Source organism: Peromyscus maniculatus, chromosome 17, assembly GCF_049852395.1.
Source record: "Peromyscus maniculatus bairdii isolate BWxNUB_F1_BW_parent chromosome 17, HU_Pman_BW_mat_3.1, whole genome shotgun sequence".
Taxonomy (NCBI): Eukaryota; Metazoa; Chordata; class Mammalia; order Rodentia; family Cricetidae; genus Peromyscus; species Peromyscus maniculatus.
Window position 1 is genome coordinate 3,930,896 of NC_134868.1, and position 26,469 is coordinate 3,957,364.

The 26,469-nt window shown below is 55.2% G+C and overlaps 2 protein-coding genes across 6 annotated transcripts in view; one reads left to right on the top strand and one right to left on the bottom strand.

Moving 5' to 3' along the window:
• On the top strand, positions 1–13,840 carry Cherp (calcium homeostasis endoplasmic reticulum protein). Of its 2 annotated transcripts, none has more exons than XM_006989896.4 (18): positions 1–601; positions 877–1,050; positions 4,233–4,417; positions 5,021–5,158; positions 5,233–5,384; positions 6,808–6,919; positions 7,025–7,114; positions 7,249–7,525; positions 8,941–9,116; positions 9,814–10,249; positions 10,927–11,165; positions 11,311–11,444; positions 11,770–11,856; positions 11,939–12,082; positions 12,157–12,273; positions 12,423–12,517; positions 12,650–12,835; positions 12,913–13,840. In XM_006989896.4, the coding sequence occupies exons 1-18, from the start codon at positions 577–579 to the stop codon at positions 12,951–12,953; spliced, it is 2,808 nt and encodes a 935-aa protein (XP_006989958.1). In that variant the 5' UTR covers positions 1–576; the 3' UTR covers positions 12,954–13,840. The 2 variants fall into 2 exon arrangements, with proteins under 2 accessions (XP_006989958.1, XP_006989957.1); XM_006989895.4 differs by having other exon boundaries at positions 445–601; positions 6,775–6,919.
• C17H19orf44 (chromosome 17 C19orf44 homolog) overlaps positions 13,778–26,469 on the bottom strand; it is a 16,570-nt gene continuing 3,878 nt past the window's right edge. The window contains exons 3-9 of one of the 4 annotated variants that reach the window (XM_006989894.4): positions 24,933–25,197; positions 23,179–23,252; positions 18,501–18,978; positions 16,123–16,218; positions 15,199–15,365; positions 14,191–14,272; positions 13,778–14,090 (exon numbers count right to left, since the gene is read on the bottom strand). In XM_006989894.4, the coding sequence (XP_006989956.1) occupies positions 14,065–14,090; positions 14,191–14,272; positions 15,199–15,365; positions 16,123–16,218; positions 18,501–18,978; positions 23,179–23,252; positions 24,933–25,197 (1,188 nt within the window). In that variant the 3' untranslated portion in view covers positions 13,778–14,064. Of the gene's footprint in view, positions 14,106–14,190; positions 14,273–14,784; positions 14,969–15,198; positions 15,366–16,122; positions 16,219–18,500; positions 18,979–23,178; positions 23,253–24,932; positions 25,198–26,469 lie in introns of those variants that run through there. The other 3 variants (XM_006989893.4, XM_006989892.4, XM_076553229.1) reach the window with 3 other exon arrangements.

Here is a 26,469-nt window from a genome sequence, read left to right on the forward strand (position 1 = left end):
GCAGACGTAAACAATAAAGTAACGTGAACAGGGGGCTGGCTGTGGACGGCTGCTCTCAGTTCTTCCCTAGGTCTGCACGAGTCTGCACCGTCGCTTCAGAAGACTCGTCGCTGCTCCTCTTCCGTCTGAGGCCGACGTTGGGAAGCCGGACGCCCCCATGTTCAAACTTCTTACCCAAAAGGCGCAGATCGGAACGGAAGCATCCGAGCCGGGATCCTGTGCTTGGTTAGCCGAGCCTGGACGGTGCGGGAGGCTGTGAAGGACGCAGAAGCCCAAGCTCAAGCCGGCGCCGCTGCACTCGACCGCGTCGCGGACTAGGCGTCCGGCGCCTGCGCCGAGAAGCTCCCACGCATGCGCCCCGCGAGCCCCGCCGCGCGTGATTCCTCACGCAGCCTCTTCCCGCCCTCCTCCAGCCCTCACTTCCGGGGTTTCCCAGCGACGGCCGTAAATGGCGCGCAGAAGCGGCCCGCGAGGCCGCCGTAAACGGCTCCCTTTGCGACACTTCCGGCCGGCTTCTGCGGCCGGTGCTGGTGGGCGATCGTGAGGCGCCGGAGGACGTTCCCAGCGGCTGCAGCCATGGAGATGCCGCTGCCGCCAGACGGTGAGGCCCATCCTTGAGCGGAGGTCGTTAGGTTCTCCCCGCGTGCCCCCGCCGGCCGGCCGTGCCTCTCCGAGTTCCCGGATCGGAGACGAAGCGCGCTGCGGCCTCGCCGCTCCTCCCGCGGCCTCTCCCGTGGGTCCCCGCATTCCAGCGCGCGCGCTTGGCCCCATTCAGGACCCGTACTCGGCCGCCTTGCCGCGGCCCGCCCCAGAGGACCCCGGCCCGGTCTCCGGGTTCGGGCTGCCCCCATTGACGTCTTTTCCTCCGTCCTGCAGACCAGGAGCTTCGAAATGTCATCGATAAGCTCGCTCAGTTCGTGGCTCGCAACGGGCCCGAGTTCGAGAAAATGACGATGGAGAAGCAGAAGGACAACCCGAAATTCTCGTTTCTGTTCGGAGGCGAGTTCTACAGTTACTACAAGTGCAAGCTGGCTCTGGAGCAGCAGCAGCGTGAGTCCCCCCGGCCCTCGGCCGCCTCGGAGCTCAGTCCGGGCCCCGCCGCAGCCTCTTTCTTTGGGGGGTCGCATGTTGTTTCCTCTGCAGAGCTGAGCGGTCGTTGTCTCCGCTGTTCTTTCTGTTGTTCCCGGGGCCCTGCATCAAGGTAGACTGTTGAGTACACGCGTCATATAGAGTCGTAGAAGCGTCACAGATTCACTTCCCGGGCGCCGGGTCGGGAGTTTCTGGATTTCTTTGCAGAGGGGATGATGGGTATGCAGGAAGGCGGGAAGCAGAGGCTTGTACCTGGGACAGGGACTGTGTAGTTCATCCTTCGGGCTGAGGCCAGAGGTTTCTGTGCATTTCAGATGTATAGGTCAAAAAGTTTTCCCTTTAGTTTTTGCAACGTTTTTCCCCCTTATTTATTATTATTATTTTTTAATTTTTTACATGGTTTTCTACGTAGAGTTTCTCTGTGTAGCCCTCACTATCCTGGAGCTAGCTTTGTAGACTAGGATAGCCTCAAACTGCCAGCTTCTGCCATCCAAGTGCTGGGATTAAAGACGTGCACCACCCCGCCTGGCCTAACTGTATCTTAAATGCCCATCTAGGTGAGCATCAATAAAAACATGATAAAAAAATAATAAAAAATAAAAATTTTAGAGCCAAGTGTGTTGGGTCTGGGTCAGCCCTTTAATTCCAGCACTCAGAAGGCAGAGGCAGGTGGATCTCTGAGTTTGAGGCCAGCCTGGTCTACAGATGAAGTTCCATTATAGGCAGTGCTGCACAGACCCTGTCTCAAAAAAATGAAAAGAGAAAGGAGGAAGCACAGCCGGCCTTTGAGGGTCTCACTGCAGCCTAAGTTGGTCTGCCAGCCTGTTACGCAGGCTGGCTTCCAACTCAAACCAAACCTCCTACATCGGCTTTTCAGGTGGTGGGATTACAAGTGTAAGCCAGCATACCCAAGCTTTGAATGGTAACCATGTCAACAGATGGTGTGGGTCCTGAGGTCAGGACTCAACATCTGTCATACCCAGAGTAGCTCTCTAGCCTCTGGATAAGCTGTTGAAATGAGTGCCTGTCCTCGAAAAGCCATGGGATTCAAAGCTGACAGCTGCCGAGCCACAGTCCTCTGATGCCAAATATTCTTTGTTGTGCTCTAGCAATGTGTTGTAGGTGATTGGTAGGAAGCTTGTAGGACAGACAGACTTGAGCCCACGGAGCACAGGGACTTGAAGAAGCTGTGGCCACAAGTGTGAACTGAGGGAGGGTTTGATGTGGAGAGTTTTGATATACCACGGTAGGTGCTGGAGTCTTGTTGGTCATGATGTTTTGTTTCCTGTTTAGTCTTGGCAGAGGTCAGTTGTTTGATGTCACCAGCAGGTGTCTGGTCATTCCTTAGCCCCCAGAGCGCCAAGTTCATAACCATTCAAAGGCAGAAAGAACTATAAGAGGGTTCCAGCACAACAGGCTGGAGTTGGGGCGGGAGGTGATTGATGGTCACCCCTTATGAAGGTGGTCATGAGCATGGAGGCAGGTGGGGTCAAAGGCAGACCCCCTTGGGGATGGGTGAGGGAAGACAAAGTGGGAGGAAGTTTTGACAGTGCCTGGGAGCTACACAGGAAGTCCCTTCCCACCCAGACAGTCACTTGTTGGGGCCATAGACTTAAAGCTGTAGCAGGGAAAGGAAAGTGCATGGAAGCCATGGCAGATTGGGGGCAGGGGACAGGAGGAGATTCCAAGAGCCATACCATAATAGGATCTACTGAACATGACAGGGACAGTCAGGGGCAAACTGGAGAGAGGGCTGGGGGGGTGGCAGGCTGAGGGTGATGGATGGTGGAAGTCCAGAAGAGGGTTTGGGTTTGGTCTCCCACAAGGGAGACAGGAGTAGAGAGGACCTGCTTGCTGAGGAGCTATGAGCGTCACCTGGAAGTTAGGCTCAGAAAGGGCAGTGGGCCAGCTTTGTTTGTTTCGTCACTAAACCTTTGACTGGTCCAGAAAGACAGTTTGCAAGCTCTGTTGTAAAGGACTGGGGTCCAGCTGTTTCTAAAACTTCAACCACCATGGCCTCGTGTTTGTAAAGTGCGATGAAAGTGTGAGCTGTGGGGTATTGCCCATCCTGTAGATTATCACTGGAGGTGAGGCTGCTCCCCAGGCTTCTGTCTGCTATGTGCAGAGGGGCCCCCCTGCTACAGAACACAGTTCCTTACTGGGTATGATGCAGGCCGAGGCAGAGCTGTGGCTGGCACTGCTGTTGATCAGTGTGAGGGATACGATACACACACCCTCATCTGGATGGACCGCTGTACAGGAGTGAAGGAGCAGAGCCCAGCCTTGGGCAGGGAGGCGGGTACGGTGACCTGTGAAGGAAGGCCCAGTCCGTCGATGGCTCCTCCACAGTGGAGCTTCCTCCCCAAAGGAGTGTGGGATTTACAGCTTAAGCCAAGCCGACTTGTGGGGTGCTACTAAGGCCAAATGACACCTGCCCCTTCCCCTACTTTGTTTGTTTTTATCCAAAGGCCATTTCCTTTGGGTGAGCCTCAGGCTCCCAAAGAGTGTGGCCATGTTGTTGGGACCAGGCAGGGCCCAAAAGTAGAGGGTAGGAGGCCATCTTGTTGAAGTCCTGTCTGCACGCAGGGGTCTTCTCCAGGCACACTGATACCTCATCTGGCCAGCATTGGGGCACATGCCAGCCCCAGACACTTATTGTCAGACCAGTGTGGTTTTGGTGGTTCAAGCTACATGGATCCTGGATGCTGGTCCAAGGGCTACAGATTGGGAGGATCACTACAGGAGGTGGGGCAAGTCTTGGGGACACTCCAGCCCTGTGTGTGTTGGCCAGGGCTCCAGAATGTGTCTCAAGGGAAGGGGAGATTAGGGACCAGTCCCATGGGATGGGGCCACATCTCCAGCAACGGCCATGGCCTGCAGTCACAGTAGCTCGGGCCTGGGGAAGAAGGGAGGAAGATGGGCAGTAGGTTCAGCCTGTGGTGAGGAGTGGTGAAAAGGCGGCGGCAGCCCTGGTGGTCTCCAGCGAGGCCAGGCACAGCAGAGGAAGGCACGGGCAGGTTGGCCCTATGAGGTGGAGAGTGGACCTGACGTCCTTCCATCAGGCCCTCCCTGGAGGCCAACCCTGATGCATCTGAGGGAACCTGGGGCTGGCCCTAGGCTCACAGGACCCATCTCTCTCCTAGTCATCTGCAAGCAGCAGGCCCCAGAGCTGGAGCCAACCTCAGCCATGCCCCCCCTGCCACAACCTCCGCTGGCTCCCACGGCACCCCTCACTCCGGCCCAGGGCACCCCATCAATGGACGAGCTCATCCAGCAGAGCCAGTGGAGTCTCCAGCAGCAGGAGCAGCACCTGCTGGCCCTGCGCCAGGTACAGCTCTCTCCTGGGCCGTTGACCTGGGGTCCTTCACAGGCGTGGGGTGGGCCTGTGCCTGCCAGACCCAGGGAGCAGGAGGGACCCTGTTGGCCCCATCTGTTAGGCTGGATGAGAACCAGAACGAAAGGAGTGGCCCAAGGACCTGAGTCCCAGCCCCACTTGGTGTTTCCTTGCTTGCCTGTCACACAACATGCATGGGCATTTGCCACCAGTCATAGGCTGGGCACCAAAAGAGGCCTCTGAGTCTTAACTGGCTTGGTGTACTTAGCATGTTTGTTGGTTTGGGTTTGGTTTGCTTTGATTTTGAGACAGCAGCTCTTCATGCTGTCCTGGAATCACAGTCTTCCTGCCTCAGCCTCCCGAGGGCTAGGAGCACAGGACCTTCCACACGTATGGACCCTCACTCCTGCCTTGCTCGGCGTAGTCGGTTCTCAGGCATCCTGCCTCCCCGACTCCACCTTTTCCTGTTGTCTGAGGCCAGCTCTGTCCCCGCCTGTTCCATCTGCCGTGGTGGTGGACTGTCACGGGATCTGGCGTATGCTAAAGACAGATGTCAGTGTGTCTGCTCACACCACCTGTCCCTTGTGGCCTTCCCAGGAGCAAGTGACTGCAGCTGTGGCGCATGCAGTGGAGCAGCAGATGCAGAAGCTGCTGGAAGAGACGCAGCTGGACATGAGCGAGTTCGACAACCTGCTACAGCCCATCATTGACACCTGCACTAAGGATGCCATCTCGGTGAGGCTCAGTGTGGGGTGGGGATGTCGTCACCTACCTGACCGACCACCTACTCACCCTGGCCTGACTCTCAGGCTGGGAAGAACTGGATGTTCAGCAATGCCAAGTCCCCACCACACTGCGAGCTGATGGCAGGCCACCTGCGCAACCGCATCACTGCCGATGGAGCACACTTCGAGCTGCGGCTGCACCTCATCTATCTGATCAACGACGTGCTGCATCACTGGTGAGTACGCGATCACTCGGGCCATAGCCCACACCTGTAAGGGTCTCCCAACTCACCAGACCACCCCCTGCACACCCACACACCGGACCACTGCTTGCCTCCCAGGACAGCGGCTGGCAGCTCCACAAGGCAGGCCTGGGGTTTTGCTGCCTCCTTTGCCTCCGCAGCATTGTGCCTGCTTCAGTCTGCTGTCTGTCCTCCCTCGTACCACTGTTCTGCACGGCCAGACACCTGGCTGCTGCACTGTGGGGACCCTCCCCTCTGCTCTGATGCATCCTGGGGGCTCCTTTGGCTGACTCTGCCTATCAGACTTCTCTGCACTATGGCTCCAGCCTCCTAGGGCCTGGTAGGTGTCTCTGCATGGTCACCGGGTGAAGTTGATGGAGGAACCCAGAACTCTGGCCAGAGGCAGGTGCAGGAGTTCCACACTAGTGATACATGCTGACAGTCAGCTAGGCTGGCTGCCCCTGCCTCTCACGGCCAGGACACCTGATAAGTGTACATGGCTCCCGTGACAGCAGGGGAAGCTGACCTGCTCCCTCTCTCCCTCCCCCTCCCCTCCCCCCTCCCCCTGCCCCTCCCCCCCCTTCTCCCTACACAGCCCCTCCCTGTCTGTCTCCATATCTGTCCTGCTGGGAAGTGAGCGGTGGCCCTGCCACCTGTGCCCTCTGCACTGTACCTTTCCTCTCTCAGTGGCTCGCTGCTGCCTCTGAGGATAGAGCCTCTGCTCAGATGGCCTCCTTCCCACTCCCCGCTACACTCTTCACCCGGGCTCACATAAAGCTCCTGGCCAGCCATTGCTGCCCTTTGACCTCAGCTGTGGGAGCTGAAGCTGCTAACCTCTGTGTGCACCTTTCCTGGTTGGCATGTGGGCCATCTTGCTGAGCCGCTGTCACACAGAGGCCTGGACCCACCATACTGCACAGCTGGAGGGCCTGCTTGGACTGTTTCTTCCTCTTTGTCCCTCCTCAGTGGCACTGGGCACGAATCCCAGGACCTTGCCCATGGCAGGCAAATGCTGTGCCCAGGGCTGACCATAACCCTCATGGGTAAGGTTAGGCTCCAGGAAGCCTCCTCAGTGGCCCAGTGGGGCTGAGGAATCCCTGCTGAGCGGGTTGTTGAATCTGCTTGTGCACAGTGGTGGCCAGGTCCTGACTACAACAGCCCCATTTCACACTTTACACACGTGCAAGCGCTCTGGTGGGCCCTTCTTATAGTGAAGGCCTCGCTCGGAAGAGCCCTGGGGTGCACATAGTCACTCCACCTGTCTCCCAAGACGAGGCACCCGCATTATAGGTAGTCCTGCCTGGTTGGGGGTGCCATTTCCTGAGGAGAGGGTGCTGTGGCTGCAGCCGCATGGTAACGGGTGCGTGGCCGGGTCCCGCCCCAGGGCCCTGACGCGCGGAAGGTCTCTCCCTCACAGCCAGCGCAAGCAGGCCCGGGAGCTGCTGGCTGCCCTGCAGAAGGTGGTGGTGCCTATCTACTGCACCAGCTTCCTGGCTGTGGAGGAGGACAAGCAGCAGAAGATTGCCCGGGTATGGGGCTGCTGGGGCTGGGTGGGCGGGTGAGTGGCGGCGGGTGAGCGGCTGGGGCTGAGTGGCATGGCCTCTGCCCGTCTCACGAGTCTCCCTCTGCATCAGCTCCTGCAGCTCTGGGAGAAGAACGGCTACTTTGATGATTCCATCATTCAGCAGCTGCAGAGCCCCGCCCTGGGACTTGGCCAGTATCAGGTAAGGGCCACCTATCCCCTGTCAGACTGCCCACTTCGGATGTTTTCATCACCGAGTCTGTGGCTGCGTCTCACACACCCTTTAGCTGTTGGGCCGCAGGCTGGCGCTCTGAACAGTGGTGCTCTCTCTGCCAGGCCACTCTCATCAGTGAGTACTCCGCAGTGGTGCAGCCTGTGCAGCTGGCTTTCCAGCAGCAGATCCAGAGCCTCAAGACACAGCATGAGGAGTTTGTCAGCAGCCTGGCCCAGCAGCAGCAGCAGCAGCAGCAGCAGCAACAGCAGCCGCAGCCGCAGCCACAGCCACAGATTCAGCTGCCTCAGATGGAAGCAGAAGTGAAGGCCACACCCCCACCACCAGCACCGCCCCCAGCCCCAGCACCTGCTCCCACTATCCCACCAACTACCCAGCCAGGTATGAGGGTCCCTCCACCTCTTAAAACTGAACGTCCTGAGATCAGAAAGCACTGTTCCCCTAGACATCTGCTCCACAGCCCACCCACTGCTGGGCCAAGAGTGATCTGCTTTTGTGCCCAGGCCAGGCAAACACTCAGCAGTGTCTGCTCTGCATGATCCCCAGGACAGAAAGGAGGAGGTCGGCTAGTGCCTTAACCTACACTTGGTGCATGGTTGAAGGCATGGTCCACGGCTGAGTGAGCTCAGCACGTACAGCCCCGTTCTGAACATACACACAGTTTACATGTCCGTGTCTCATGTTTGTAGTGTACGTGTGTATGTGTGTAAGAACCACTTCTGGGGGCTGGAGAGATGGCTCAGTGGTTAAGAGCACTGGCTGTTTTTCCAGAGGTCCTGAGTTCAATTCCCAGCAACCACATGGTGGCTCCCAACCATCTATAATGAGATCTGGCGCCCTCTTCTGGCCTGAAGGGACACATGCAGGCAGAACACTGTACACGTAATAAATAAATAAATCTTTAAAAAAGAAAGAGAGAGAGAGAGAGAGAGAGAAAGAGAGAGAGAAAGAGAGAAAGAAAGAGAGAAAGAGAGAAAGAAAGAACCACTTCTAAAGAAACCTGGATAAGGTCTGAAATGAGCCCCCAGGAAGAGAGGGTTTCAAGTTTTAGACCAGCAGCTGCTTGCCATGCAAGCTTGAAGACCTTGTTTAAAACGTTGGGTGCAAGCTGGGCAGTCATGGCGCACGCCTTTAATCCCAGCACTCGGGAGGCAGAGGCAGTCAGATCACTGTGAGTTTGAGGCCAGCTTGGTCTACAGAGTGAGATCCAAGACAGGCACCAAAACTACACAGAGAAACCGTGTCTCGAAAACCCAAAGAGAGAGAGAGGAGAGGGGGCAGGACTTACAGTAGTTTGTGTCAGCTCAGTGCTGGGAAGGCAGAGACAGGCAGATCCCTAGAGCTTGCTGGCCACCCAGCCTCACTCTGTCACTGAGCTCCAGATTGAGTGAGACACCTTGTCTCTAAAACTGAGGTGGAGGCCAGCAAGATGGCTCAGTGAGGAGAAGCACTTGCAGGGGTCTGGTGACCTCAGTTTGATCCCTAGGATCCACAGAGTGGCAGGAGAGAGCCTGTTGCCAGGAGTTGCCCAGCTCTGACTACCACACGTGCACCATGTGCATGCCTGCAAACACACAGATGAGTTCATTAAAAAATGACCCCATCCTTCTGTGCATTGTGGACAAGACAGGGACATGTCAGTCTGTATCCCTAGAGGATGGTGGTGGTGGTTACATTGGCAGCAGTGGCTTTCAGTGACCTTAGGAACAGTTCAGCCCTGCTCTTGGGCTGGGTTGGGGGTCCTGGAGCCTCTCCTCCTGATTGGCCACCTCTCGCTGACTGTCACCTGTGTTTAGATGACAACAAGCCTCCCATCCAGATGCCTGGCTCTTCGGATTACGATGCCTCGGCAGGTGTCCAGGATCCTGCAGCTGCTGGCCCTCGGGGTCCTGGCCCCCATGAGCAGATCCCGCCAAACAAGCCCCCGTGGTTTGATCAGCCTCATCCTGTTGCTCCTTGGGGTCAACAGCAGGTACTTTCTTATCTGTCTCTGTGTGTGTCTGTCTGTGTGTGTGTGTCTGTGTCTGTGTGTAAAAGCTGTGTTCACACCTAGTAGGGTCCTGTGGGCAGCAGGCAGGGGCAGCCATATGGCTCAGGGACAAGGGATCAGTACCGTCGTCTGGGCCACTCCTTGGCCTGTCCTTACCAGTGCAGCTTTCAGGTCTGTCAGGAGGGATGCAGGGAAGATCAGAAGTGGTGAGCTAGCCTCTCCCGGGGGCTGGAGGTGCTGGCTGCAGTGCCAGGACTCTGGGTGGCTCAGGGTGGGAAGCTTCTAGACCAGGGCAGAGGTCACATGGTACATGACCAGAACTGCCCTATAATTTGCTGGGTGAGATTGGCTGGAGCGTCTGGTACAGCAGACGTTCCCCTCAACAGGGCCTGTCCTGGTGACTGACTGCAGAGGACACTTAGGGGTGCCAGGGATGTGGCTGTGGTCTGAGAACTAGAGGTCTCAGATCTGAGCCTCACCCCTCAGCTTCAGGTTTACTTGACAAGAGACGGCACACTCCCTGTAGACAGTCTGCATGTCCCAGGGGGCTGGAGCCTGCTGGTGTGCATGGGCACCTTTGCGGGAGGTGGGCAACAGGCTTTGTCAGCGCAGGCTCAGTGAGAGCTGTGGGATGGAGGGCTGGGCCTCCTTGAGTTCATGTCTGTGCTTTGCCTTACAGCCACCAGAGCAGCCCCCATACCCACACCACCAAGGTGGACCACCCCACTGTCCACCCTGGAACAACAGCCATGAGGGCATGTGGGGTGAGCAGCGTGGGGACCCTGGCTGGAATGGCCAGCGAGATGCTCCCTGGAACAACCAGCCAGACCCCAATTGGAATAACCAGTTTGAAGGACCATGGAACAATCAGCATGAGCCACCACCCTGGGGTGGTGCCCAGCGTGAGCCACCTTTCCGGATGCAGCGGCCCCCCCACTTCCGTGGGCCCTTCCCACCCCACCAGCAGCACCCACAGTTCAACCAGCCTCCACACCCCCACAACTTCAACCGATTCCCGCCCCGCTTCATGCAGGATGACTTCCCCCCTCGTCACCCTTTTGAGCGGCCACCCTACCCTCACCGCTTCGACTATCCCCAAGGAGACTTCCCCACAGGTGAGTGAGGGGGCAATGTAGGAAGGTCTGTTGGGGTGTCCCAGGCCTGCCTGGCTGTTGGTAGTGTGGAAGTGACAGACATAGGATGGGTGTGGAATGGGCAGATAAGGGTGGTTTCCACCCTGGCCCACACCCAGGCCAGCCGGCCTTCGCCTGGCTCTACTTCCAGCACCGGTTTCCTTCCCTCGGCTTGCCGGCCTTCCTTGCTGCTCACTCACCTGAAGCTGTGCCTGTGACTTCTTGTCTCTTGTGGTTGCTGTGTCAGCCTGAGCTGCACACAGACGACAGGGTGGGCCTCAGTGGTAGAGACCCACACCCTACTCCAGGGTCCTCAGGGCTGCCCTCAGGAAGGCTTCCCTCTGCATTTGTCCTTCCTGTTCTCTTCAAGGACCCCAGGCAGTTGGGTTGGAGTCTCCCAGAGACCTGGTAGCCCTAATGTTCCACTTTGAGGGCAGCTGCTAGCTCACCTGTGCTTCGGTCCTGGCAGAGAAGGACCTCAGCACCTTCCGGTTGAGAAGAGAGTTCAGCTGGCTGCCCCTGGAACAGTGGCAGTCCTTCAGTCTCCTCACTTGAGTCCCTTAGCTGCACCCGTGTCTGAGGGTCCCAGGCCCTCCCCCCTGTGGCCTCTCATCCCACTGGACTACCCCAGCAAGCTGGAGCAATGTTTTGTCTTGCAGAGATGGGACCCCCTCATCACCACCCTGGCCACCGCATGCCACACCCTGGGATCAATGAGCATCCGCCCTGGGCTGGGCCCCAGCACCCTGACTTTGGCCCTCCTCCCCACGGCTTCAATGGCCAGCCTCCCCACATGCGGCGACAGGGCCCACCTCACATCAACCATGATGACCCCAGCCTGGTCCCCAATGTGCCCTACTTCGATCTTCCAGCGGGGTTAATGGCTCCCCTTGTGAAGGTGATGCTGGGCCCTGGCAGGGGTGGTGGTTTAGTGTGGGAGGAAGGAGCATGCTGGTGTTCCAGGTTCCTGCCTTGCTGCTCTCTTTCGCTGGGTGGTCAGGGAGGGCTCCTGGGGCGCAGGCAACAGCTGTGTTCTCCTACAGCTGGAGGACCATGAATACAAGCCTCTGGACCCCAAAGATATCCGCCTACCTCCCCCCATGCCACCCAGCGAGAGGCTGCTCGCAGCCGTGGAGGCCTTCTACAGCCCACCCTCCCACGACAGGCCGAGGAACAGGTAGGGAGGCTGGGCCCCAGGCCTGGCAGAGCCCCGGCCCTCCTAGTCCATCTTGCAGGTGAGGAGCTGGCTCCTCCACAACACTGTGCATTGGTCTCAGCCACGGCACGGAACACAGGCTTTGGCCATCCAACCTTGGCCCAGCAGCCACTAAGAACAGCAGTGGGTGTATTTATGAGGTCACCAGGGATTCGATTGCCCACCAGGTCCTCCCAGTGGGAAGGAGGTCTGGGCACGAGGCATCTGCCTCCTGGTTAGCTCCCTCCTGGCCATTATGGCCCTTGGGAAGCCGTCCCAGGTCTCTCATGGGGACCTTGTCTTACAGCGAGGGCTGGGAGCAGAACGGCCTCTATGAGTTCTTCCGAGCCAAGATGCGGGCGCGGCGGCGCAAGGGCCAGGAGAAAAGGAACAGGTGAGCAGGGTGGGTGTCACTGGGCCAGCCCCGTGGTGTGCAGTGTCCAGACTGGCCGTCCTCACTGGCATTTCCCCTGCAGTGGCCCCTCCAGGTCACGCAGCAGGTCCAAGAGCCGAGGCCGCTCATCATCGCGCTCCAGCTCCCGCTCCTCCAAGTCTTCACGCTCCTCCTCACGCTCCCGCTCCAGGTCCCGGTCCCGCTCCTCCTCCCGCTCCAGGTCCAGGTAGGCATGTAGGGGCATTGGGAGGCCCGGTGTACACTGCTCCAGCCACCCACATCATCCCGCTGTCCCCACAGAAGCCGCAGCCGGTCACGCTCCTCCAGAAGCCGCTCGAGGTCCAGGTCTAGATCCAGGTCCAAGTCATACTCCCCTGGGAGGCGGCGCCGCTCCAGGTCCAGGAGCCCCACCCCACCGTAAGCCACTGGTGTGGGGCATTCAGAGGCCCCCCTGTTGCTAAGGGGCAGGTGGCATCACTCGGACCAACTGGGCTAGCCCACAGGCCCTCTCCTACCGTGCTTCACTGGCTGCTCACCAGCTCACCACATGGCTCTCTTCATTCCAGCTCTGCAGCTGGCCTGGGTTCTAATTCAGCACCTCCCATCCCAGACTCAAGACTCGGAGAAGAGAACAAAGGCCATCAGATGCTGGTGAAGATGGGTGAGTACCTGGGCCAGTGCCAGCTTCCTGCATGACCACACGATGGGTTTCTGCCGGGGTTCGTTCGGTGGCCACTCCGTGGGGACATACACGGTCACAGCCTTGCCTGTGCATCTTCTTTACTCCCTGAAGGTTGGAGTGGGTCTGGTGGCCTCGGAGCAAAGGAGCAGGGCATCCAGGACCCCATTAAGGGCGGTGATGTCCGGGATAAGTGGGACCAGTACAAGGGCGTGGGCGTGGCCTTGGACGACCCTTACGAGAATTACCGCCGCAACAAGAGCTACTCTTTCATTGCCCGGATGAAGGCCCGCGACGAATGTGAGTGATGGTGTGGGTGGGCAGGGTGGACATAGCTTTGTGCTGGAAAGCTGGGAGTGACAGCCCTATTCTTACAGTCTCCACGTTTGGGGCGCGGAAGGAAGAGAAAGAAGACTGACGCGGACCTCGGGCAGGGCAGCGTGGAAGGGGCTCGGGCTTGACTTGAGCACATGCCCTGGAGGAGTCGCTGCAGAGACCTCGGCCTCAGTGCCAGGATAGCAAAGCTCAAAACCAAGACCACCCCACCCCAGCCCAGAACCCAGGTCCCACCCACAGTGCTGCGCAGCTAGGAGCCAGGTAGTGAAAAGGCCACCTGGCAGCCGAAAGGCCCGGCTTCTGAGCTGCAGAGGTCAGGAGGAATTTCCTTTTGGTTCCACCTGGTTTTGTGTTAGGAAAAGCTAGGGCTGACCCCTGAGGTGCAGGGCTCAGGAGACCCCTGGCTCCTCGGTTCATCGTTTAGCTGTATTTTTATCCCTTTCCTCAAATGTTAGCTGTTTGCTACTACCTGGACACAGCTTCTGAGGAGACAGGGCTGAGCCTCTGGGGTCAGGAAAAGACGGCCTCCAGAGCCCGTCCGGCCTCTGCAGTGCCTCAGCTTGCAGCTCCCGCCTGGGAAACCCAACACCAGCGAGGAGCACCCCAGAGCGTGGGGTGCTATGGGGTGCCGGGTGCCAGCCAGGCAGCACCTCCTGTGCTGTTGAGTTTGCGCACCCCAGCCATTCCCAGAGAGAGGGAGGGAGGGAGGGAGGCGAGGCCTGGGAGCATCCTGGGGTGCAGCAGCCAGTTATTTGTACAGAGACTTTTGAAACGTTCTTGTCAATAAAACGCAGAGCCCTCTACAACTTGTCAACGCCACGTGAGACACTTGATTTTTGTTTTAGATTTCCCATAGCTGTGACGTGTGCAGACGTGTCTGCCTCGGGAGAAACAAGCAGACACATGTGCTGTTAACAACCGATTGTGGATTTTACTGTTTTGCCTTCAAATAAAGCCTTTTGTAAAAGATCATTTCGTCCAGCTGTGGGTGCACACTGCATGGTGCAGGCTGCTCTGGGGTGGATGCTGGCTGTGACAGACAGGCTCAGACCGGTCTCAGCACCTGGTATGGGATGTTCCCATGGGGCAGCTGGTCCCCTCTTGGATGATCCGGATGCCTGGCCATTGCTGTCTCGTGCTGACTCATGGCTCCATCCTGCTGTGAGTGGCCTGTGGCAGGTCCTCAGCTGTCCTCAAGATGTGTCTGCAGAGCAGCTGGCTGGGCGGAGGGAGGCTTTAGAACCCATGTGCGGATTATCCGGGGGATCCCCAACCTCGCCTGCCCCCACAGGAATGAGGTGGACAGAGTTAAGCCTCACCTGCTGGGACTTGAAGCTCCTCCTTCACCTCCTGAAGGGCAGCCTCCATGGTCAGGGGTGCAGACCTGTGACACCTAATGTACTGCAGGATACAGGATGGAAACGGGTGCTGGACCCCAAGGGGCTACACTCCAGATGTCCTGGAGTGAAGAGCCACTGGGGTCTGGGTGACATGGTCAGACATCTCATGGTGAACTGGTGGGGCTGAGACCAGGGAATGTCAAGTTCCGGGTCAGCCTGGGCTACGAAGCAAGACCCATCAAAAAGTATATGAACCTGCAAGATGGCTAAGTGGGGTCAGGGGACCTGCTGCTAGCCTGATGACCTGCCCTCAACCCCAGGACGGATGGGAGGAGATCAGCTGTCCTTTGAACAAAACTTTGGAGGGAGGCTGAGGCAGGAGACTTGCCATTTGTCTGAGGCCAGCCTAGGCTACACGAGGGAGACCCTATATCAAAAAAATGAAAACACAGATGACTCTGGCTGAGAGCACGGGCTGCTTTTTGCAAAGGACCTGGGTTTGGTCCCCAGCACCCAAATGGTGGCTCACAACTGCCTGTAATTCTGGTTCTAGGGGATCTGATGTCCTGAGATCCTCAGGCACCAGGCACTCGTGGTATGCACATACATTCATACGTAGATGCAGCAATTTACATGCTTAAAAACAGGGTCAGCTGAGTGGGGGGTGATGGTGCACACCTTTAATCCCAGCACTCAGGAGGCAGAGGCAGGTGGTCTACAGAGTGAATTCCAGGACGGCCGGGCTCCCAGAGAAACCCTGTCTCCATTAAAATAAGAAAGGGAAGGAAGAATGGGGAGGGCGCTCTCCTGATTAGCCCAAGAGACAAGCAGCTGTGGCCTGTCTGGTCTGGACAGGCCCGGGGCCGGTCTCTGACATGGCGTCCAGAGTGAGGTGTCTGGGGGGCCCCAGCCTGGGAGTACAGACACCCCCAGGCCCGTCGCTAGCCTCAGGTCATCTCTGACATGACTCCCCCCCCCCACAGTTACCTCTTTGGTTTCCTCCAGGGTGTGGTAGTGAAATGAGTCCCCATCCAGGGACTGCAGGAGGGACACGTGCAGATGGCGACTGGCCTCGATGAACTGCTGTGTCAGGCTCAGCTGCTGCTTCAGCATGTCATTCAGCGCCAACACCGCAGGGCTGTAGGCTGTCAGGGCTGCACCACCCCGTGTCACTCAGTGGCTCCCCAGTGCCACGCGGATCCTGCAGATGGCGCCTGTGCAGCCCACACCTCCCTCCCCGTGGAGTCCAGACCCCGGCAGACCTGCGCCCTCTGGCCAATCTGCCCCTCACAGCAATGGCAGTGACCACACACAACGATCACACGTCAGCTCCACTAAAGGTAAGAAAACATCTTCTCTTTAGCTGGGCGTGGTGTCACATGTCTGTCATCCAAGCAGCAGTGTGAGGCGCTGGAGTCTGGAGCTCCAAACCAGCCCGGGCTCTGTGCTAAAACCCTACCCCCACCCCCCACCCCCCCACCCCCCGTTCCACCCTCGAAGACAAAATGCTCTTTGATTTTTTTTTTTTTTTTTTTTTTTAAAGAGATGGGGTTTCAATAAACTCCATTCAAATGATCCTCCTGCCTCAGCTGCCCAAGTAGCTCTGATTACAGGCTTAGGATTGCCGAAGTAATGGCAGGGTCGGGAGGGATTCAAGGCTTCTCTGATGAGCTGACCACCAGTCCCTGTGAAATGACTTCTGGACTCCTGGGTTTGGTTTAACCTGGGTGTCCCTTTTACCAGAGACGGAAAGGTCCCAGCCACCCTTAGGCTGCCCGACAAGATCCGATCAGCGGCTGACGACACCCCTCCCGGGACTCCCCAACTGTGGCCAACTCCAGGGAGCACTGCCCTGTGCGGCAGGAAGGGCCGGGCACTGTGGGGAAGGGGTGAGGCCCCGCTGTCTGTTACCTTCTATAGCGTCCGCACTGACAACGTGACTGGCGATGGGCGCTGGGTCCACGTAGGCGCCTCCGAGGGCGGGGCCGACGGCCGCCATCCCACCAGCTGGCCCAGGACAGACAAAAGACAAGCTGCTGAGTGTGCTACAGGGCTCCAGAACGACGATGAACTGAGCGGCGGGCGCCATCCCTGCCTCCTCTGCACCGCTTACTGGTTGGTCGGAAACCCGTCCGGAAGCCGTAGTACCCAGGTTTGCTTTGAGCTTCTGGGCTCCGGAAATCCTCCTGCCTCATCCCCTTGGCATCCAGGACCACATGTACACAGACAGTTTTGTGTTGTTTTTGTCTACTTTCCCTATGTGCGTGCGTGCGTGCGTGTGTGTGTGTGTGTGTGTGTGTGTGTGTGTGTGTGTGTGTCGGAGCAAGGAAGAGGCTCAGCACCTTCCAGTGTGTGTGTGTGTGTGTGTGTGTGTGTGTGTGTGTGTCTCGGAGTAAGGAAGAGGCTCAGCACCTTCCAGTGTGTGCGTGTGTGTGTGTGTGTGTGTGTGTGTGTGTGTGTGTGTGTGTCGGAGTAAGGAAGAGGCTCAGCACCTTCCAGTGGCCTCAATTGGCCCCCGAGGCTCCTTCCTCTCTGAAGAACAGCTGAAGACCCCCAACCACAACAAGGTCAAGCAAGGCAAATATACAGCGTGGCCCCAAAGTGAGAAGCGTGCCCCTCCTCATCGGAGGGGGAAGTAGGAGCAGCAGAGCCACCCCGCCCACAGCTGACTAGGAAAACGGTCTAGAGCAATGTCAGGAAAGAACGGAGGAGCCTGAGTCCACAGCTGGGAAGGAGAGAAACATCTGGAAGTCCCAGTAGGCATGATGATAGAGCTGCTTTCAGAATACACTGCCTGCCCAGACACGTGACCTTGGAAACTGTGCAGTCTGGGTCGCACCTAGTGAGGACTTGGGTGCAGGGGGTTGCAGACAGGCTGGTGGGTTGGTGTCCCTGTCCCCTCCCCCATGGCAGGCTTCTGGGCACCAGGAGCCCCAGTGGTGGCACCCTGAATGACCACAGACTTAACTGTTGTCTTCCCAGGGTCTGAACAGGCCTTCGGGGTCTTAGTTCTGAAATACGTTCAAAGCTGGGAGGCTACCAGAAACACCCTAGCTGCGACTCCCTTGTCGTGGGAAGAAGAAACAGGGTGCCAAGTGTTGAGGTGGAAGGTCTACCTCAGTGTTCCCTCCCCATCTTTCTCTCCAAACCCTGCCTCATCTCAGAAAACCCACCAAACGGCAGCTCCTCCCCCAGAGATGCTCAAGACCACTCCTAAGGGCACTGGCAGAGAGGCCTAATATCAGGGTATGTAAACTTTTCACCAAGATCCCCCCAAAGCTGGTTAATGACAAGAGCCTGCTGCAGACCGCTGGAATACATCATAAGAACTCAGCTGGTTATGGCAAAGTCACTACCTGGAGGAATCAGGGAATTCCTCCAGAGGAAGCCAAATCCCAATGAGTTTTTGGTGTCACTTGGCTTGTTATATATCAGCTATCTTCTGTTATGAAAATCATGTGTGCCTTCATAGTTTTCCCAATTGACTTTTCCCTAAGAAGGGCTAACTGATCACTCTCTGGACATACACATCCCAGGTATTTGGAGAACAGCCTTAGGAAAGCCTTCCTCTGGAATCAGATATCTCCCTTGGCCACTTACAAAGGACTAGCAGTAATAACAGTCCACATGCAAGTCTCCTGATTTAAGATAAATTCCACAAGGGGACACCGCATAGGTCAGGTGGAGGTTAAGTAATAGCTTTACACAATTTACCTCAGATCCTTCTTACCAGGACTTTCAGGGCACCGGACGGAGAAGAGAGAAGAGAATGGAAGAACTAGATGGGTAAGAACTTGAGAGGAACAAACTGAGATGGGGAAGAACTAGATTGAAGGGCTAAAAGAGAGGACAAGAGGAACGAGATGGAAGATGAGGAAGAGCCAGATGGGAAAGAACAAGATGAGGAAGAGTCAGATGAGAGAGAAGGAGACGGGAGAGGAGCTGATAGGAGAAAGAACTAGACAGATGAGAACCTAGAAGGGACAGAACCTAGAGGGGACTACAGATATGTAAAGAGAAATTGGGCAAGAAAGGAGCTAAAAATGAGAGCAGAGTATAAACTTGTAGAGAGAGAAGTGACAGAATAATAAAGTGTATGGACTAAGGAGTTTCGTGTACATAGATTCATTTCCTTTCTTCAAGGATTAATTATCAGCTGGTTGTAGATTCTTCCCGGGACGGGGGGGGGGGGGGGGGGGTGTTGACGGGGGGACGGACGGGACTATCGAGGACGGACCCCCCTGGTCCCCGACAGGAGCCCAGGTCCCCACAGGCCCTCGCTCGCTCACCCTCGCTCCACCGGTAGGCAAAGACGGGGTCCAGCGTCTGCACAGCTGTCTCCTTCACGACTCTGGTCACACCTTTGCCCCACTTGGTCCTTGACAGGGACTGTCTGGGAAGAAGATCTGTCCGCCTACTGGAAGAAAACTGCGACAAAGTGTCCAGTGTCCTGTCCGGTGATGCCTCTGAGGCCGAGAGATCAGAGGACTGCTCAAAATCCTCAGAGTAAGCCGGGCTGGCCGTGAGTGCAGTGGGGGTCTCCACGGACCGCACGCTGGACACGCCGTGAGACGGGCCAGCTTCAGCCGCGCTGTCAGCCAGGTGCTCCGAGACCTCAGTGGTGAGGTCCTCTTCATCTGCAACCACGGTGCCTGTGCCCTGAAACACAGAGCTCTCGTGCTGGGGCGCCCTCTGTCCTTCCAGTGCAGTGGGTGACGTGGGTGGAGAGCTTCTGCCTGACATCCCTTCCCTTCCAGAACTTTCCTCCTAAAAAGAACAATGGCAGCAGAGCCAGAGGGGATTTTAGAAAGCTGAAACAATGCCAGGCAGAGCAGCATACATCTGTGACCCAGCACTCAGGAGGGGACTGCAAATTCTAGGCTAGCCTGGGCTATACAGCAAGACCCTCTCACAGAAACTCAAAGTAATCCACACCTTTTATTCCAGCACTTGGAGGCAGGGGCAGAAGGATCAGGAGTTCAAGACCAGCCTTAGCTACATAGGGAGTTGGAGGCCCAGCCTGGGCTACATGAGATCCTGTCATGTCAGAAAACCAAAAGTAGAAATAAAAACAGCTGTGCTATATCGTGCTTGTAATTTCATCACTTGGAACGCAGAAGCAGGAGGACGGCCTAGTCTAAGGTCATGCTAGGCTGCAGAGAGAGACCCTGTCCCCCTGTCCTCCCCAAAGAAAAGAATTAAAAACATTTTTCTGTGGGCTGGAAAGATGCCTGAGCAGGAAAAGGCAGTCCATGCCAAGCCTGACAACCTGAGTGCGATTCCTTGGACCACATGAGGGTGAAGAGCAGACTCCCACAAGTTGTCCTTGGACTTGACTCACACATGTGCATGGGTAAACACACACACACACACACACACACACACACACACACACACACACACACACACAAAAAGGAGGGGGGACTGGAGAGAGGGCTCAGTGAATAAGAGCACCAGCTGCTCTTCCAGAGGGCCTGAGTTCAATGCCCAGGGGATCTGATGCCCTCTTCTGGCCTGTGTGGGCACTGCACCCACATGCATGTACTTCCAGAAACACATAATTAAAAAGTAAAATAAAAATACCCATTTAATCAGCTATCATTTGGCTTAAAAGGGCTTACTGGGAAATGTTATCATTTATACTATTTTCTACATAGAAAATATTTTACTGTTTAAAATAACCCTGGACTTTTAAATTATAACATGTTTTTATGTTCAAGCTATCTGTGTATTATTTCTCCTGCAGTTATACATAAAATGTGTTTACATTAAAAAAAGGACAAATACTATAGAATTGTATTACATGAAATATATAAAATATACAAATTCATAGAGACAGAAAGATTAGACGTTATCTCAAAATAGAGAAGAAAGGAATAGAAAGCAATGATTTCCTAAGTACAGAATCTCTGTTTTGTATGATGGAAAAACTCCACAACCCCACAAATGGACAGTAGTATCAGGACATAATATCATGAATGTAATAAATCGATATAATTAATGTAATTAATGAATATCATAAATATAATTACTGAATGAATACTGCGAATGTAATCAATGAATACCACAAATGTAATTAATATCATGAGTGTAATTAATGAATATCATGGGTATAATTAAAAAAATAAAATTAATTTTAAAAAATCCCAAAAATACTAAAAAGAAAAAATATACCCATTTAAGGCAGTGGTGGTACACGCCTTTAATCCCAGCACTGGGAGGCAGAGGTAGGCAGATCTCTGTGAGTTTGAGGCCAGCCTGGGCTACAGAGCAAGCTCCAGGACAGCCAGGACCGTTATATGGAGAAACCTTGTCTCAGAAAACAAAACAAACACGCCCTATCCGTGCCAATAGGGCGCCTCCGTGTTGCCCGGGGGAGGCAGGCGGCTGGGGACAGAGCCCGGGGCCTTGTGCATGCTTATAGCATGTGCTACACTACTGTGCTGAAGTCCAGTGCCAGGAACCACAAACACCTAACACAAGGCTCCTTCTTCTTCTGCAGGCTAAGGGCAAGGCCGGGACTCACTCTAGGCAGTCCAGACTAGCCTAGAACTGTGTACATCAATATGGCCTCAAACTCACAGCAATCCTACTGCCGTAGCTTCCCAAGTGCAGGGATCACAGGTATGAACAAGCACATCCGGCTAGCTTTTGGGTTTCTTTCTAGTGTGGTTTGAATAAGAACGGCCTCATAGGCTCATCTATTTGAATGCTTAGTCACCGGGGAGTGGAACTACTCGACAGGATTGTAAGGATTCAGAGCTGTGGCCTTGTTAGAGGAAGTGTGAGCTGTGAGGTTTTAAAAGTCCACCCCAGAGTCTCTCTCTCTCTGCCTATGGATCTGGATGTACCTCTATAGCACCTGCCTGCACGCTGCCATGTCTCCCACCATGATGATAATGTAAGTAAGCCTGAAACTGTAAGCAAGGCCCCAGTTCAACACTGTCCTTTATAAGAGCTGCAGTGGTCATGGCTTCTCCTCACGGCAATAGAACAGTGACTGAGACAGACGGGGACCATATATCCCATGCTGGTCTTGAACTAGAATGTGCAGTAGTTCATCTCGAAGGGAGCAAGAGTCACCATGGAAACAGCACTCTGGGAATGTCTGTGATGGGCAGTAGCCGTAGGCAGGGTCTAGACTGAATTAAAGTCAGGAAGGGAACCGGGCTCCTGACTGTGGATGTAGTGTGACCAGCCCCTGCCCCAGGCTCGCCCTTCTTTAAAGCCCTTAAGCTGATGCTGTTTGCTGCCTGTCACAGACACAAGACCGGTAACTAAGACACCAGGGAACCAAACATGGCCTTGAACTTCTGACCCTCCTGCCTCCAGCCTGAACCCACCGTTCACAGCTGGGTGCTATGAACTTTAAAGGTGCACCCTTGTGTATCACTAAACCCACAGCTGACAGGGCAGGATGGTCACGGGAGCCTGGGGCCACAAGTGGCTGAGGACTGCATCCCACTCAGCCAAGGCTCTAAGAGCTGTAAAAGGGGTTCATGCCGGGCGGTGGAGGCGCAGGCCTTTAATCCCAGCACTCGGGAGGCAGAGGCAGGTGGGTCTCTGTGAGTTCAAGGCCAGCCTGGTCTATAGAGCAAGTTCCAGGACAGAAAGGGTTACGTAGTGAGACCAAGTTTCAGGGAAAAAAAAAAAGGTTCTGATCACTTTTTTGTTTTTTGAAAAAGAGTCTATGTAGCCCTATCTTAGAATTCACTGTGTAGACCAGTCTAGCCTCAAACTCACAGAGATCCTCCTGCCTCTGCCTCCCAAGTTGCTGGCTTGATCAATTTGTTTACAAACATTAATATTACATTTATTTTGTGTGTGTGTGTGTGTGTGTGTGTGTGTGTGTATGCGAGTGCACACATGTTATTTAGTGTTTGTGTATGTGCATTTGCAAGTGCATGTGTTTGTGTGTGCAAATGTGAGCACACATGTATAATACAGTATGTACATACAAGTGAGTGCACGTGTTAGTCTGTGTGTGCACACTTGAGAGCAGTTATTTAGTGTGTGTGCACACTTGAGAGCACGCATGTTATTTAGTGTGTGTGCACATGTAAGCATGTGTAGCCGTTCGAGGACAGAGGTAGGAGTCGGTGGGAACTGCAGTTCTATAGAATGAACTCAGGCTGGGAGGCAAGCACCGAATCCTGCTAAGCGTCTTGCCAACCCATGGGATCCTTTCAGGACTTAGTGTCTCCTTCTCTCTTTCTTTCTTTCTTTCTTTTTTTTTTTTTTCAAGACAGGGTTTCTCTGTGTATACCTGGCTTGTCCTGGAACTCAATATGTAGACCAGGCTGGCCTCAAACTCAGAGATCTGCTGAGTGCTGGGATTAAAGGCATGCGCCGCCACCACCCACGGGCTAAACTGTGGAAATCTTGACAGGAGAGCCAGAACATTCTTTGGATTGGTGACTCCTGCAAGACGCTGACCAGTCTCCCTGGCCTCGACCCCACAGATGCTGTGGTCCCTAACTGTCGCCAGCACCATCAGAAGGACAGGACTGCCGTGGCTGAGCCCCACCGCCACACAGAACATGCCAGCTGCAAATCTGCTACACTTTGACTCGTGGGCACCGGTGTGGCGCAGCACAGACCACACCCTGGCTCCGTCCCCAAAACTGTAAACAAAAGTAAACAAGGGCTGTTTCCATAGCTCAGGCGAGAGATGCCCCTGGAAGACTGTGTTTTGTCCCCAGGACTCACAGGAGGAGAGGAGAGGAGCGACTTTATCCTCGGCCCCGTGTGTGGGCTGTGGTGTACAAGTGTGCAGGCGCGTGAATGTGTGGGGCATATGCCTTAACTCCAGCATTGGGGAGGCAGAGGCAGGAGGATCTCTGTGAGTTTGCAGCCAGTCCAGCTGATAGAGGGAGCTCTGGGCTGGTCAGGACTACACACTGAGATCTTGTCTTTAATTTTAAAAAAAAGTAAATTAATACAATGAAATGACTCCATTATACTTACTTTCTGTTCCACATCTGATTTCTCTCCATCAGCCAGAACCAGGTCATCAATGGACAAAATATTAATTCTAAAATCTGTAATTAAAAAGATAAGCGCACCGTGGGTGAGGGCTCGGCGGGGAAAGGCTCTTGCAGCCAAGCCTGACGACCTGAGTTCAATCCCCGGGACCACACGGGGTGGGAGGAGAGAGCCAACTTGCTAGTTGTCCTTAACTCCCATGGGCGCTGTGGGCATGGCTCCCTCACATATCACACAATAAAGAAAGAGAAGCCAGGGCTGCAGAGACGCTCAGTGGTTCAGAGCACCGGCTGCTCTTCCAGAGGAAGTGAGCTCAATTCCCAGCACCCACAGGGTAGCTCACAACCATCTGTAATGGAATCTGGTATACAAGTGTACATGCAGACAATGCACCCATATACATAAAATACACAAATAAGTAAATCTTTTAAAGAAAGAAAAAGAAGCCAGGTATGATGGTGCACGCCTTTAATCCCAGCACTCAGGAAACTGAGGCAGGCCTCTGTGAGTTCTAGGCCAGCCTGGTCTACATAGTGAGTTCTAGGACAGCCAGGCTATATTGAGAGACCCTGTCTCAAAAAACCAAAAGCAACAAAGAACCCCAAACCCAAAGTCATGAATCTGGGATAGGGATTGATGAGTAAGGGATACAGTCCCAGAATGCACTGCACGCGGGTATAAGAATGTCAAAGAACAAAACTGCCCAGTTAGTGCAGGGATGTGAAGAACACAGCCATCTATTAAAGGTCAGTTCTGTCCCTCAAGGTCCCCCAACAGAACCATCTCCTGCCCTTCCTCATCCCACCCAACAACAAAGCAGCAAGACACCCCCACCATGCAGTCCACAGAGATCTAGAACCCCCTTCCAGGTCAGCCTCTGTTCTCCGTAGCTCAGAGGTACAGCACTTGCCTAGCATGCATGAGGCCCTGAGTTCAATGCCCAGCACTGCTAAATTAACTGATTAAATAAATAACCCAGAGCATGGGCTGTTTTTGAGACAGAGTCACATATAACCCAGGTCGACATCAAACTCAGTAGGCACCTGAGGATGACCATGAAGCCCTGGTCCTCCTGCCTCGACCTACCTCCCGCTCCCATGCTAGGATGACAGATGGGGGACCACCACGCCCAACACCATCCCTAACTTTTAATTTTCTTCTTTAGATTTATTTACGAGTGTTTGTCTGCATGTCTGTGTGCGCAGCATGTGTGTGCAGTGCCTCCAGAGTCCAGAAGAGGGCATCGGATCCCCTGAAACTGCAGTTACAGGCAGCGGTGAGCCGCTGGGAACGGACCCTGGGTCCTCTGCCAGAGCAGCCAGTGCTCTTAGCCACTGAGCCGTCTCTCGGCACCACCCATCGCTTTTGAGTGTGCTTTCCTTTCTCTGAGCAAGGCCTGGCTGTGTGAAAAGAACAGACTCAGGTCTAGGGCTGTGGCACATGCCTGTCTTCCCAACACTCAGTGGTAGAGGTCTGAGGAAGGCACAGGAGGCACCCAGGCAGGCTATGGTCTCACTCAAACAAGGAATGTGTGCCGTGCCAGCCTTGGTCTCCACAGGCTGCTCCAGCAGCACTGAGAGGAAGACTTTCAACTGACTGGCAGTTCACCCAGGCCTGCTGCCACCAGTGTGATGGGATTTGCCACCCACCCACCCCCTGCCCACAGCAGTGCCCCGGAACAGCAGACTGGGTACACTCAAGGTAGCCTCACCCTGCCCCCCAGAGTGATGGGTTACCATGGAGACTGTCATCAGTGGCTTCTGAGACTGGCTCCTCGGAAGCCCCCACCTCACTCCTGCTGGGGCAGGAAGCCAGCTTGATGCACCCCATCTTTGAAGATGCTGATTTCGAAAGGTCATTTGTGATGGAGGGCGAGGATGTGAGGGAGGCTGTGTCTCCAGCATTGAGAGTCCATGGGGAGTCGAGCCGACGCGAGGGCTTGGAGCTGGAACGGGCCACGCTGGGCAGAGACAGGACCTCTGGCTGAGCTGGAGTCTGATCCTACTTTTGTGAAAAGACAAAGTTACCAACTTAAGCAACATAAACTCTTACCATCCCATGGAGCCACTAATGGGGGGGTGACGCGGCCAGCAAGATGGTTCATTCAGGGAGCAAAGGCTCTTGCTGCTGAGTCTGAGGGTTTGAGTTCAATCCCTGGGACCCAGTGTGGTGGAGGGAAGTGAACTGACCTTGGCAAGTTGTCCTCTCAGCTCCATGTACACACACAAGCGGGTGGGCATGCATACACACACACACACACACACACACACACACACACACACACTCTCTCTCTCTCTCTCTCTCTCTCTCTCTCTATCTATCTATCTATCTATCTATCTATCTATCTCTTGCAAATACATAAATGTTAAAAAAAAAAAAAAACCTACTCTAAGGGACAGTGACTAAGTAAAGTATCTGCCATGTGAGCACAAAGACATGAATTTGACCCCTGAAATGTGGGTATGGAGGTGCACACTTTTCATTCTAGCGCTGTTCGGAAGGCTCACACTGACGGATCCCTGGGGCTCATCAGTGAGCCCCAGGCCAATGAGACCTTATCTCAAAAGGAAGATGGACACTGGCTGAGGAAGGACAGCCAAGATTGACCTTGGGCTTCCACACATCTGCACGTGTGTTTCACACACAGGTGCACATTTAGATGACGATGGGGTTGGGCATGGCTGAGGCAGGAGGATCTCAGGTTCCGAGTTTCTCTGCTGGGTGCGTACTCTCCACCCAGCCTGGGAGGCCAGTGCAGGCACAGCCAGGGAGGTGGTGAGCTGCACCCCATTGGTCCCAGCTAGAGGCACTCCCACCCAGCTCACTGGGGGTGAGCAAAACCGACGGAGGCCTTATGAAAGCGTCCCGGAGGAGCTAGCCGGTGAGAGAGCGGTGGCCAGAAGCCTCCCAAGCTGAGCTGATCCGGTGTCTCCCTGAGTGAAAAGCATCTTCAGTCACCCGACACTTGCTCAGAGCAGATGCCGGGGACTTCCTAAGTGCTTCAGCACGTCACGTCTGACGCCCACAAGGTGACCGAGAAAACACTCTGTGACAGCCGGAGCCTGCGTATGCGACAGAGTGAACAAGGAGGCCTTGTGAGAGCAGTAAGTTGGTGAAAATTCCCAGTGCCGGGGCAGGTGACCCCTTAGGAAGGCCCCGACACAGCAGTCGTAGCTGCTGGTGACACTGAAGGGCTGGAGGGGAGATGGACTGCTGAGGATGTCACATGCTTTGGCTGCAGGACTTGGAAAAGTAAGGCTAGAAGTGTGCCTG